This window comes from Myotis yumanensis, unplaced genomic scaffold (assembly GCF_028538775.1).
Source record: "Myotis yumanensis isolate MYYU_CA2020_CCGP unplaced genomic scaffold, mMyoYum1.0.hap1 SCAF_18, whole genome shotgun sequence".
In the NCBI taxonomy this organism is placed as follows: domain Eukaryota; kingdom Metazoa; phylum Chordata; class Mammalia; order Chiroptera; family Vespertilionidae; genus Myotis; species Myotis yumanensis.
The window spans coordinates 22,343,723-22,357,279 of NW_027223769.1; the positions used below are offsets into that span (position 1 = coordinate 22,343,723).

At 44.8% G+C, this 13,557-nt stretch overlaps 1 protein-coding gene across 1 annotated transcript; it reads right to left on the minus strand.

Moving 5' to 3' along the window:
• Window positions 1-762: 762 nt before the first annotated feature.
• Window positions 763-13,298, minus strand: GABARAPL2 (GABA type A receptor associated protein like 2). The gene is made up of 4 exons (XM_070398693.1): window positions 13,156-13,298; window positions 12,781-12,836; window positions 11,436-11,608; window positions 763-1,374 (listed from the first exon to the last, which is right to left on the minus strand). The coding sequence occupies exons 1-4, from the start codon at window positions 13,187-13,189 to the stop codon at window positions 1,284-1,286; spliced, it is 354 nt and encodes a 117-aa protein (XP_070254794.1). The 5' UTR covers window positions 13,190-13,298; the 3' UTR covers window positions 763-1,283.
• Between the last annotated feature and the right edge of the window lie 259 nt (window positions 13,299-13,557).

The window sequence follows — 13,557 nt, forward strand, 5'->3', positions numbered from 1 at the left end:
ACTGTATGTAACAGTAAAAGATTGCAAACAACCCAAATACCATTCATAGGGAACTACTTAAGTAATAATCATATACCCACACATTGCAATACTATTTGCTGTAAAAATGAATGAAAGGCTATGGACTGATATGGAAAGATCACCAGGATATATTGTTAAATGAAAAAAAGCAATATACATAAGTATATAATGTGTTTTCTATAAGAAAAAGAAAATAAGGATATATAGTCATATTTAATTGTACTTCCAAAAATAAATACTAAAAAGAAACAAGCCAGTAAAAGTAGTTTCCCATAGGCAGTAGACAGTGGTGGGAACTCTCAATGTATACCTTTTATAGAGGCTTGATATCTGAACCACCTGAACACATTAACCACTCAAAAAAGTCCCGCCCTAGCTGGTTTGGCTCAGTGGATAGAGCGTTGGACTGCAGACTGGAAGGTCCTGGGTTCAGTTCTGGTCAAGGGCACATGCTCGGGTTGTGGGCTTGATCCCCAGTAGGAGGCAGCCGATCAACAATACCTCTTTCATCATTGATATTTCTGTCCCTCTCTCCTCTCCCTTCCTCTCTCAAATCAATGAAATATATATATTTTTTTTAATTTTTTTTTTTTAAAGTCCCTTCTTATGACAGGCCACTGCTTCCTGTTCCAAGCTGTGCTGCCATGGCCACACAAACCCTCCTGCTGGCCTGGCAGGTGTAAGAGCTACTTGTCTGACTCATGTAAAAGATGGTGAATAAAGTACATGGTCACACTGCAATGCCTTTATAACAGGAAGTTTTATTGTTAATTATTTACCTTAATAGTTTCAGAAAGAGGAACAGATTAGCTCAGTCCAACATGATTGGCAGTTGGCAAAATCTAGTAAAGCAAGTGTTCTGATTGCTAAGGATTTAATTTGAATGCTTTTAATACTTAGCCATCTAACACTTCAAATATAGTCCAGAATAAAATGCATTGTCTCCCTCCCTTTCACTTTAATACCCCACCTACCTCACTTCAATATGGAAATGTCTTCATTAAATATGATTCCTAGAGGAACAAGTTCTCTGGAGAGTATAGCCATGAGGACAGTGCACAAAAAGAAAAACTCAAAATAAAACTCTGTATGATAACTTACTAGTCTAAGGAAACAAAAACCTTCCAATATATTAAGAAATCAATCCAGTTACAAATGCACTAATAGTTCTATGTGAAGAGGTTCTGGTATAGTAACTGAAAATGGCCGGCTATTTACAAGATACACAAGCAGGTACAGTGCACCTCGCCCAGCACGGGCTCTCAGAAGCCAAACGTGTTCTCTCCACTGTAGGCCACATACAAGAATCCATCTTCATCTTTTTCCTTCTCGTAAAGTTGTCCCATAGTTAGGCTTGAAAGAGAAAAACAAAAAAACAACATTGAAAATGTATACATAGGCTCTCCCCCCTTTTCAGCATCCATTAATTACTGAACTTTGTAAACTGGCATTGAAACATTACACACAGTTTTGCTGCACCAACTTTATATAAATTTTTACAGTACAATCCATGTTATTTTCTAGAGACAAACCAAAGGTTCATTTCTCAAGGTTCTTGCTGCCTGCTTTAGCAGTATTTAATGGAGAATCTTTCATATACATTTGTAATATTAGAAAAATAAACCAGATTGCAAATCCTTTTTTTTAAATATATTTTTATTGATTTCAGAGAGGAAAGGAGAGGGAGTGAGAGAGATAGAAACATCAATGATGACAGAGAATCATTGATCGGTAGCCTCCTACTGGGGATCGAGCCCACAACCTGGGCATGTGCCCTTGACCAAAATCGAACATGGGACCCTTCAGGCCACAGGCCAACACTCTATCCACTGAGCCAAACCAACGAGGGCCTAAATCCCTTTTTTTTTTTTTAATGCTTAAACCATGTATCAAATTTGTGGTCCAAATCACGTAAAGTAAGTTAAACTGCATTCTCTCTCTCTCTTTTTTTAAATATATTCCTTTTTGTGTGTGTGTGTGTGTGTGTGTGCCCTTGACCGGAATCAAACCCAGGACCCTTTAGTCCGCAGGCCGACACAGCCAAACCCGCCAGGGCTTTAATATATTTATTTATTTCAGAGAGGAAGGGAGAGGAAGAGAGAGATAGAAATATCAATGATGAGAGAGAATCATTGATCAGCAGCCTCCTGCATGCCCCCTACTGGGGATCGAGCCCTTAACTCAGGCATGTGCCCTTGGCCGGAATTGAACCCAGGACCCTTCAGTCCGCAGGCCAATGCTCTATCCACTGAACCAAACCGGCTAGGGCTAAACTTCATTCTCTTAACCAATATAACTGTATTTCTGTAAACATAGTTATCTTGAAATAAAGTTTTTAAAAAGAAAAACAACATTAAAAATTGGGTTTGATTACTAAGTCTAAGTGTTGGGAGAAAGATTACTTATGGATAAGGAACTTAATACTTAAACTAGCTACTCTCTCCCACAACTTTGGTGGTAGGTGGTTAAAAAGAAATTCAGGTCTCATTAATGCTCCATTCCTGTTGTAAAGAAGGTAAATGGAGCCACAAAAGATTAAGGTAAATTAGGCCTTTGGGAATCACAAGACTAGAATCAATTCTCCATTCTCCTGCTCCAAGGCAAAGCTATTTGCACTCACCTTTACACAAAGTAAATCCTTCAGAGGCCAGCTCTATCTAGCTCCTTATAGACAGAGTGGGGCTGGCTGGTTAGTACTGGTTAATACGTATACATTTAGAATGCTATCTGAATGCCAAGGGCAAGGGGAAAAAATGAAGCAAAATTAAGAGCCTATGAAGCCCATCCCTGTATGGATGGAGGACCAAGGAAAGGAAGAGTACATGGAGCTTACTTCTGCTTCAGGCTGGTTTATTGAAGATTTCTAATTTGTAATTACAAGTGGGTTCATTCTTGTGGAAGCTCCTCCACCAAAAACCCTGTGCTCCACAGACCTGTGTCAGCATCATCAAAGAGAAGTTATTTTCCTCACATGCAATGCAAACATCTCTCAGATTGTATCTGGGATCCAAAGAAGCCCTGCCTGGCCTTCCTACGGACCCTCCAGAAATAGATACTGCTCAAACTAAATATGTGGGTGGGAAAGCTGGCTTTCCCTAAGCCATGAATTGGACTGCACTACCACCTCCAGAGTAAGACTTGTAACACCCGGAACCCTGGATGAGCTCTGGCCACATGACTGTACTATTAGGAGCAGGAGTCAAAGAAATATGCTAAACATCAGTGCAACCATGAGTGGTGAGGTCAACCAGAACCAGCTGGAGACATCAGAGGTCACCAGCCCGGACAGGTCACAATAAATGCTAAATGCAGGATTCAGTAAAACAAGGTCCACTGGGGTGGATGATGAGAGGTCCAGGGCCTCAAGCTGGTGAAGCAATGACTGCCCACTCTGCTGCTGTGCTCCTGGTGGGCTGTGTGGGACTTCCATGTAAACAGGAACATGGGCTCCATTTATTAAGGGGAGATTTCTTCCTTTTTTATTCTTCCTACCTGTTTTCAAGCTCAGCCCATTTGGCTGTGTGGGTTGATGAGAATTATTAAGTAACAAAGTGGGGGTGGATGAGTATGAATACAAAATGGTCTGTCATCAGCATCTTGTGCAATGAAACAGTGCTCCTTCTGAGGATCTCTTAACCTGGAATTTGTAAAATAAGGACTCCCTGGAACAGCATGGTCTGCTAGAAATTTCTGCTATGACAGAAATGTCATATACTTTTACTGTCCAATACAGTAGTCACTAACTACATTCAGCATTTGAAATGTGGCTCATCTGAATTGGAATATGCTGCCCTGACCGGGTAGCTTAGTTGGTTAGAGCGCTGTCCCAATATGCCAAGATTGCAGGTTCGATTCCCAATCAGGGCACATACAAAAATCTACAAATGAATGCATAAATAAATGGAACAACAAATTGATTACTAAGTCTAAGTGTTGGGAGAAAGATTACTTATGGATAAGGAACTTAATACTTAAACTAGCTACTCTCTCCTTTCTTTCTCTTCCCCACCCCCCTGCCCCTCTCTCTAAAATCAATCCAAAGATCCCTTTGAATTGGGATGTGCTGTAAGTATAAAATATACACAAGATTCCAAAGACTTAGTATGAAGAGAAAAAAAAAAGGATGTAAAGTATCTCAATTTTGGTTACATGTTGAAATGATGATATTATGTATATATTGGAAAAATAAAATATATTATTAAAATTAATGTCAAATGTTTCTTTTTCCTTCTTAATGTGACTATTAGAAAATTGAAAATTACAAATGTAGTTCTCATGCCATTCCTATTGACAATACTGCCCTGGAACATGTGAGGACTTGGGGAACAGTGGATAGAGGGAGGAACCCCTGCTCACGAGAACATCTGGAGTGGTGGGTCTCAACCTTGGCTGCACATCAGAAACAATGGGGAGCTTTAAAAACATCTCCACACATAAGCCCCACCCCAGGTCAATTATATCTGAACCTCTGGAGGTGTAGGACCCAGGCATCGGTACATCAGCATGTTTTAAAATGCCAACGATGATTCCATGTGCATCCAAGGTTGAGAACCAGTCCCTGTGCCAAAGAGAGATAGCTGTTTGTCATTTTTTTCTTCTCTTTTTGAGATGCTTATCTTGAAGAGCCATGTGATCAGGAAGCAAAGTGACACGGCAGGAAGTGAAGCAAGGAGCCAGCAACTAGCAAAGGTGTTGAACAAGTAGCTGAGTCTCTCAAGACTTTTACCCTGGTGGTTGGGAATGCCCTCAAAGAGATTTCTCTGAGATTTCTCAGAATAAGGCTGAGGGGAAAACAACTACAGCTATTACCACAATTCCCTTTGCCCCATTTGGTCCAAGTGTCCAGGGTGACCTTGATGAGACCTGTCCCTACCATCTCCCCACTACTATTACCACAGTGTTTAGACACAGGGGTAACAGACATTGTGTGGAATTCAAAGGCAGCCACCCCTTGGTGCCTATGTTGTTTGCTTCCATCTGACAGACTAAGTTCTGCTCTTACTCTCTGTATGCTGACATACTGGAACCACTATCGTCTAAGGCAGGCTCTGAGACTCTGAGATGGGGATAATCATGGGGCTTTCTGTCTTTAGATTCTATTGTCTTTTAAGTGAAACGTGGTTTTTTAATTTGCTTAAGCAGTGCCCTAGCAGTTACAGAGGCTAATCATAAAAATCCTAACTATAAAAGCAAACACGTGCCAAGCACTGTTCTAAGTATGTTACATGCATTAACTCTATCCTCACAACAACCTTATGAGGCAGGTACTAATCCTAATCCATAGTTCATAGATAAAAGTGAGGCAGAGAGGTTAACTAATTTACCCCAGGTCATAAAGCCAGGAGACATTCTTACCACCAAGCTTTGCTGCCTCCAAGTGGATACACAGCTAGATCTAATGCCCCAATGTCAGCATCCCTGTACCTTAGCACAGCGCTTCTCACACAAACATGCATACAAAATCACCAGGTCAGGGTGAGGCCTGTGACTCTATATTTCTAACAAGTTTCCAGGTAAGGCTACTGCAGCCAGCCTCTGCATCACACTGAGTAGCCAGGTCTTAGTGGTCTCTCCTACAGATCCTGTAATTTGACAAGGAGATGGCTAAGCGTAATGACTTTAAGAACCCTCTCACTGTTCTCCTATTCCGTCACGTAGCCTTGTGTGGAAACTTTATTTAGTTGGCAGTAGCAATGTATCACTGTATCCTTATACTCAGGGTACCCATTGGGTAGGAACGTGAAAACTGACAATGCTCAATGCTAGGAGCTAAACACTCCATTCAGCAGCCTGTGACTGAATGCCTTATTTCGAGGCTTCCCTGGGTACCATGAAAGAAGACTGCCATATCTGTACAGTATGATTTGTAAACAGATGTGTAGTACCAGGCCACACACAGTCAGGGTAACTTGGCCTGGAGCCAAAAAGAACTGGGCATCAAATATAGTTTTTTAAAAAATGTTTTTATGTCCCATTAAAAGAATAGTCAAATGGAAGTGCAGGATGCAAAACGTGACCCTAGTCAGCAGGCAGCCTATTGCAGAAGGCCGCTGTGTCAGTTAAGACCAGTTCCATGAGCCTCCAAGATGAACTTCCCTCTAAGAACTCGCAAAGGCCACGACATTGCATTGAGCAGCCCACTGCTGGAGCGCCTGGGGATCCTGAAGCACAGAGGCAGCTCTGATGTGTGTGTCTGGCTAAACTGCACAGGCTTGCTGGATGGTCTGACAATTCACAAACAGCACTACAAATCCAAGGCTTCCTGCCCAAGCTACTGGTTGCAGAAGACACCCAAAGGTGGCTTACAGTCTATCAAGTATTACCTGCATTCCTCCAAAAAGGATGCTGCTGAGGACAAGGGGTACTGCCACCTTCCAAGCTCGGAGTCTGATGCGGAAAGACTGGAAAAACCAATTGGCAGACCCAAGACATGGAGCCAATCTAAGGTGTGGTGGGACCCTGAAGTACTGAATGGAATGAACCTAAATTATCCCCTAAAACCTTGTCTCCCAATGTTCCATTCAGGGTCACAGATGCCAACAAACTAACCAATAGCCTTTTAGAAGGATCCATATACAGGAATGGCCATGCTGCTTTAAACTATTTAAATAAACTATTTATATAAATAGTTTAGCTTTAAACTATTCAACAGCTTATAAATCAGGAGGTTGACCTAGAATTGTGTGGCTGCCCTTTCCCTGCAGAACCTCCCTTGTCCCCCAAACAAGGTCAGGTCATGTATACTGTGGGATCTAGCCTGACTCATGAATTAGCTAATTGATAGGCACACCTGGCCACCCATCTGCTTTGAAGCACACATGCTTCCATTGGACCTGGATTTATCTCTTTTCCAGCAGGGGTATAGATAGATGGGGTAAGGTGGGAGGACAATGGCTACTGCTGTGGATCCTGGAAAGACATTGGCCTCAAAGTGAAAGTTAATATGACCCTGAGAGTTCCCCAAACATAAAAATTCTGAAACATAAAAATTAATTTCTGCTTATTCCTTTTATCAGATTTTTCTCTCATATAATAAACCTTGTTCAGTGGCTGAAATAAACCCCATTATTGAAGAGTTATTTACCCAGAAATGATCAAAAGTGCTTGATTTAAGCACATTTCTAAAAGTTTGAATGGACTATACAACAACACAACTTCCTTTTACTTAGTACCTCTTTTTTAAAAAAATATTTTTTTATTTCAGAGATGAAGGGAGAGGAAGCGAGATAGAAACATCTATGATGAGAGAGAATCATTGATCAACTGCCTCCTGCACGCCCCCCACTGGGGATTGAGCTCGCAACCCAGGCATGTGTCCTTGACCAGAATTGAACCCAGGACCCTTCAGTCTGCAGACTGACACTCTATCCACTGAGTCAAACCAGCTAAGGCCTTAGTACCTCTTTTAAGATCGAGAACCAACTCAACACGATTAATCTTAAACAGTACAGGATTACCAATGTAACATTTCCAAATTATCACATCTTAGAGATATTTTATTTAATAATATACTCCCGTTTCTATTTAAAACATAGATGAACAAAACTCTTATCTGTGTACTAAACAAAAGGCCAAAAGGTAGGCACCACTGCCGGGTCAGGGTTCCCCTCCAATGCCACAACTGAGAATCTGTACACTGACATGCTTTCTCAGGTCCTATCTGCACCAACCCATAGTTCTCTTTTGGTTTTTAGCCTGATCCTGGATGCAGGCACCTAGGTAGAGAACTCAGCTTTCCAATATTAAATGTGAGAAGGCAGTTGTGATCCCCCTTTTTAAAAAACAGAACTCAGAAAGAATTTAGGAAGTAAAACTCTTAGGGACTTGCCTGTGTCTATTTCCAGAATCAACATCTATATATATAAAAGCCTAAGCGACCAAATGACCAGTCGAGTGGTTGCTATGATGCACACCGACCACCAGGGGGCAGATGCTCAATGCAGGAGTTGCCCCCTGGTGGTCAGTGTGCTCCCACAGCCAACTTCCTGCGGTCCCTCCCAGAGGCCAGCCGCCCACCCCCCCTTCATTGGCCCCATCACTGGCCAGGCCGAGGGACCCCACCAGTGCGGGCCTCTAGTTTAATACTAACCACTGTAAACAATAATCACAACATTCTATATGGTGATCGCCTGTGTTCAGAACACTGCCAAAGTCCTGCTCCAAGGCAGGTATAATGGAAGTCACTATCGCTCAGCCTCAGCATAAGTGATCCTAGTGCAGACCTTGCTGGATGGGGGAGGGCTCTGTAGGGTTGGATTCATCCTTTCTTGACTCATTTCCCCAGCATCTATGAAGCAGCAAACACTGGCTACAGGTTAAGAGAGGCTCTGGGCTTCCCTAAGGAGTCTGAAAAGAGCTGAGAAAATGGTTGCTAACCTGCCTTGGGTAAGGAGAGAGAGAAGTTGACTCACACACCAGCTTTAGGAAGGCAACCCTGAGGCAATTTTGTTTGTGCTATTAGGTGATTAGCATTTGCATAAAGCCCCATGATGTCACTTGTTTGTAAACAAATGTGTTTTTAAGAATAACCGCCCCCCCACCCCCAAACAAACAAATCACTGCTGCTTTAAGTGTGGAGCAAGAAGTCATTAACTGGGGCAAAGGCACTGGGGGCATGGGCAAAGGGGCCCTCATTAGTGACTCAAATCCTGACTTGGATCACTGGTGTAAATCTGCTTTAGGGTAGATTCTTACCAGGTTGGAAAGGCAAATGAGAATTGGAGAGAAAATGGCTCTGAAGCAGCCTCTGCTTGCCTAAGAATCACTTTTCATTTCTAATTCTATTTATATCTCAGGGACAATGGGGGGAGGGGAGTAATTGCTAAAAATTTGCAGCCATTTTAATTGTGAGATTAACGTGGAGTAATCTTAATGGCCTCAGAAGCCTGCTTCATTTCCTTTTAAATATCAGAGGATCAAAATTCAAGGAAATAAACTCAATGCCATAGGTAATAGTGACCTACTTCCTCCCACTAAGAAGCCACCTCCAGGAAGGAAGAAACAGAGTCTCAAAGGCTTGCAGAAGTTGCAGGTAATACGAATGAAGATTTACCTTCCCTACCACCTTAAGGGAAGCCGAGTGACCACACATGGGTGGGGCTCCCTCCCCTGGTGAACAGTGTGCCCAGCTCCACATTGCCCAGAGGCCTAAGAAGGAAGGCTAGAAGAGTCCAACTCTGGCTTGGCACCCCTGGCAAAACCACAGCTCCCTGAGCAACAGCTATAGCAGACCAACAGCACCCAGAAGGCAGGACATAGGCCTGTGGATGAAAAAGAGATTCTATGGAAAGTAACCTCACAGGATGATCTGATCACACTTTTTAAAATATATATATTTTTATTGATTTTTTACAGAGAGGGAGAGGGATAGTTAGAAACATTGATGAAAGAGAAACATCGATCAGCTGCCTCCTGCACGTCCCCTACTGGGGTTCGAGTCCGAAACCCAGGCATGTACCCTGACCAGGAATGGAACCCAGGACCCTTCAGTTCACAGCCCGAGGCTCTATCCACTGAGCCAAACCGGTCAAGGCTGATCACACTTTTTTTTTTTAATGTGGTTTTATTTCTTTTAGTGAGAGAGGAAGGGAGAGGGAGAAACATCGATGAGAGAGAAACATCCATTGACTGTATCCTGCACGCCCCCTACTGGGGATTGAACCCACAACCGAGGGATGTGCCCTGACCAGGAATTGAACCAGAAACCTCTAGATGCATGAGACAACACTCAACCAACTGAGGCACACAGGCCACGTCGGATCACAAATTGTTAACGAGCAGGTCATGATGGCTAGTCACACCCCAAGCATATAACTTTTTTAGTTAAAGATTCATCTTTGCCTTAAGCAAACCCTGTCCCATTGTTCTTGTGCATCTAGGTTAATATACCTTTGAAATAAGTGTAACCCCATTCTCAAGAAAGCACATAATCTTAACTATCCTGTAATCCAATCCGCACCTTGCTTTCTCCTACCTGCATGTAATCTTCATTATGTTACTTCCTTAATTTCAAATGCATAAAAGAAACTGAAAAACTGTCACTCTCCCAAGGATTGGTGATGTTGTTTCCCAACAACTGTGCCATCTGTTTGGGCTCAAATAAACTTATAAAAATTCTCTACATGTTTGGGCATTTCTTATGTTGACAAACCTTAGGGAAGAAACTTCTATTTCTCCCCTATCCTGCTTCTCTGCCTAACACCAGGAAGGGGAGGTGATGGAGATTAGGAAAGAGCAAATTAGACCAAAACATAGCATTTCTGCTTTTTGGTTTTTAAGACAAAAAAATAGAGCTTTTTACCTTTTGTGGGAAGAGGATTAGAATATGGCCTAGGCCTCTTCTAGAGCTTTCAAGGATTTTCAAAAGGAATATATTTTTTTGGCCACACTGGGCTAGTTCCCAGGGCTTCTGAAAGCCTTAGCTTTTACAAGTACTACTTTAGAAGGGAGAGAGGGGGAGCGCAACGAATTAAACTTAGTTTGGGTCACAAAGATGAGATGCAGCCAGGAACTCACACTCAGGAGACAGGGGCCAGCGTCTGGCACAGGGCCTAGAAGTATTCAATCAGTAACAAGAAAGGACTGACCAGGGAATTAGACTGAGCCAGTCCATTTTCCCCTATCCACAGTCAGACTCTGACAGTGAGAACAGGTGGCACTGAGGGAGGCTTATCTGTAGAGAGACCTCAGAGCCCTTTGCTGGACGGCAGCCATTTTAGCGAATTAAAGATCAGGTGCAGCGAGAGACTCTCACAGTTGCAGAGTTGACTGAACTTAGAGAGCAAGCAAGCAGGGTGATTAACTAAAGCTGAGCCTCAGCAAGGCCAAGCTTCTGGTGGAGAATGACAGGACTTATTTCATAAATCATTTGGAGAAAATTATTTCAGGCTTCAGTTCTGCTAGTGACTTAAGCCTAAGAGTCCTCAGCTGTTTTAGAGGATTCTTGGGGGTTGAGACTAAATTTCTTCATTAAAAAAAAAGTCCAGCCCTGGCCGGTTTGGCTCAGTGGATGGAGCGTCGGCCTGCGGACTGAGGGGTTCCGGGTTCGATTCCGGTCAGGGGCATGTACCTTGGTTTCGGGCACATCCCCAGTAGGGAGTGTGCAGGAGGCAGCTGATTGATGTTTCTCTCTCATCAATGTTTCTAACTCTCTTTCCCTCTCCCTCTCCCTTCCTCTCTGTAAAAAATCAATAAAATATATTAATAATTTTTTTAAAAGTCCAGGTCTTGTTCTATTTTCTTAACTCAAAGTACACTCTCATGTATTGCAGCCCGTATTTTCCTTGAGCTACTGATATCAGGAAGTACAAAAATCCAGATTTCTAGTTAGGACATCTAAGAGTTTTCAGACCTCCAAAATTTTTGAGTTCTGTAAGGAGCCAAGCAGATGGCCAATACCAGTAAACATCTCTTACCTGGACTGTGGGACTGTCTTATCCACAAACAGGAAGATTGCCTTTTCAGAAGGAAGCTGGATCCTTTTCCTGATGATCCACATGAACTGAGCCACGGTGATGTCAGATGGAACCAGATACTTCCGTTTGTCAATGTCAACAATCTGAGAGCCTGAGACTTTTTCCACGATCACCTGGGAAAGCAAAGAGAGGTCAGGCCTGGATTTCTCATGTGAGGCTCTGGCCTTGCATTGTCAGCGAGCTCATGAATAATAGTGTGTGGGCAAGGAGGTGGGTGCGGAACTGCATCACATAAAGAAATATGCCCCTGGCTTAATAAACCACACATAGTGGAGGTTAAAAACCGATATAAATATGTTAGAAGGGAACAGTAAGTGCTTCTGTGGTCGATTATTACATTTCTCATCTCTGATCTCTGCATGCGTAAGAGAAGTACAGCTTTTAATACAAAGCCTTCAACGTTTTGTCTGGGCAAACCCAAGAATATCTGGTGGGAGTTTCATCTACAGCCTATTATTCCCGCACCCCAGTATGGATCTGCCTTCACACTGCAGGGGAATCAAGATCCCAGGAACACAGGAAATGAGAAAGGATGGACTAATGGGAACGATTGGCAATCCCAGCCAGCCAGGAACCACGCTCTTCATGCGGCCTGTTGCTTTTCTCTGAACTGGGTTTCAAATGTGTCCCTCCTGCCCCATCTCCTAAGGAAGGGTTCACAAGCAATGAGCTACAATAACAGGCCTGCTGTCCTTTAAAAATCAATAGGGATTGCAGAAACCATCTCCCCTACGATGGAAGAAATATAGCATCATATTTATTATAGATGAAGGGAAAACCAAGGGAGAAGGGGTTTTCAGCGGCTTCTCACAATTTTTTTTTTTGGTCAGGAAAGGATGACAGGGCGGGGGTGAGAAAAGGGAGCTATTAGTCAGGTAAACATGGGGGCTCAAAGTTAAAGATGAGACTGTCGTCCTGAGACTAAAGTACCACTTCCAAGACCAAAGTGACAGGCTCTCTCCACCACCGTTCCCCAAAGTGGCAGTGACCTGTTGCCCTGTCCTAGAATATCGTTCCTTATATAATTGGCCAGGGAGCCCAGAGACTGCAGGCAGCTCACTGGCCTAGATCGGGAGATTCAGCACTGAAGCACCCTAAACAGCGCCAGCTCCAGCCCCAGCCCCTCAAGTTCAAGTCCCGGATTACCCCCTACCCCGTCTGTCCAGTCGGCTACTGTAACCGGGGCTGGAACCTCAAGTTGTCAACTCTTGAATGGTTCGGGCCCCATCACGAGTCCTAGAAGACAGAGGTGACAGTGAGGTGAAGGGGCGGGGAGTCCACTCACCGGAACCCGGTCGGGATATTTCGCTCGGATCTTCGCGGATTCCACGCATCTGTGTTCTGGGGGAGAAACACCACGATGACTGTCGCGCCTGCCTGCCAGCGGCCGGTCCCCAGGCCCCCAACCTTCCTCCCCCGCGACCTACGCACGTCCTGGGCCCTGGTTCCGGCGTGCCCGCGGCCTCGGTCTCCTGATACCGAGAGGTCCTCCCGAAGGCGGCACGGGGTCTGTGGGCCGATCGGGGGACCGGGACCTCGGAGACGCCAGCCCAAAGAGCTGCAACCGCCCTGCCCGGCCCAGCCCAGGGCGGCCCGAGTGGGGGAGGGGGCCCACCCGCCGCGCCGGCCCCCACGGCCCGGCCAGTGTCCGGATTCTTACCCAGCGAGTGGTCCTCCTTAAACATCCACTTCATGGCGGCGGCGGGGACGGGACGCAGCCGGCTCTCGGAGCCGCGGAGCTCAGAGCACCAACCACAACAACAACGACAGCGGCGGCGGCGGCGGTGACTACACGACAGGCGGGACTTCCGGCTGCCGGAGCCTAGCAACCGGCCGGGGGCGGGGCTTCCGGCGCGGTTGGTCTGGTGGCCGCGCCAAGGGGTGGGGCCGCACGCCAGGGGCGGGGCAGGGGAGGGCGCCGCGGGGTGTCAACTCGGGAGTGGAGTTGATGACGTGGGAGTCAGGGGCGTCCGTGAGCGACACTGGCGACGTGGGAGGAGATATTCGGGAATGGGTAATAGGAGTCGGGTCTCGGTGACATTGCTAACGGGAAGGAGAGGTT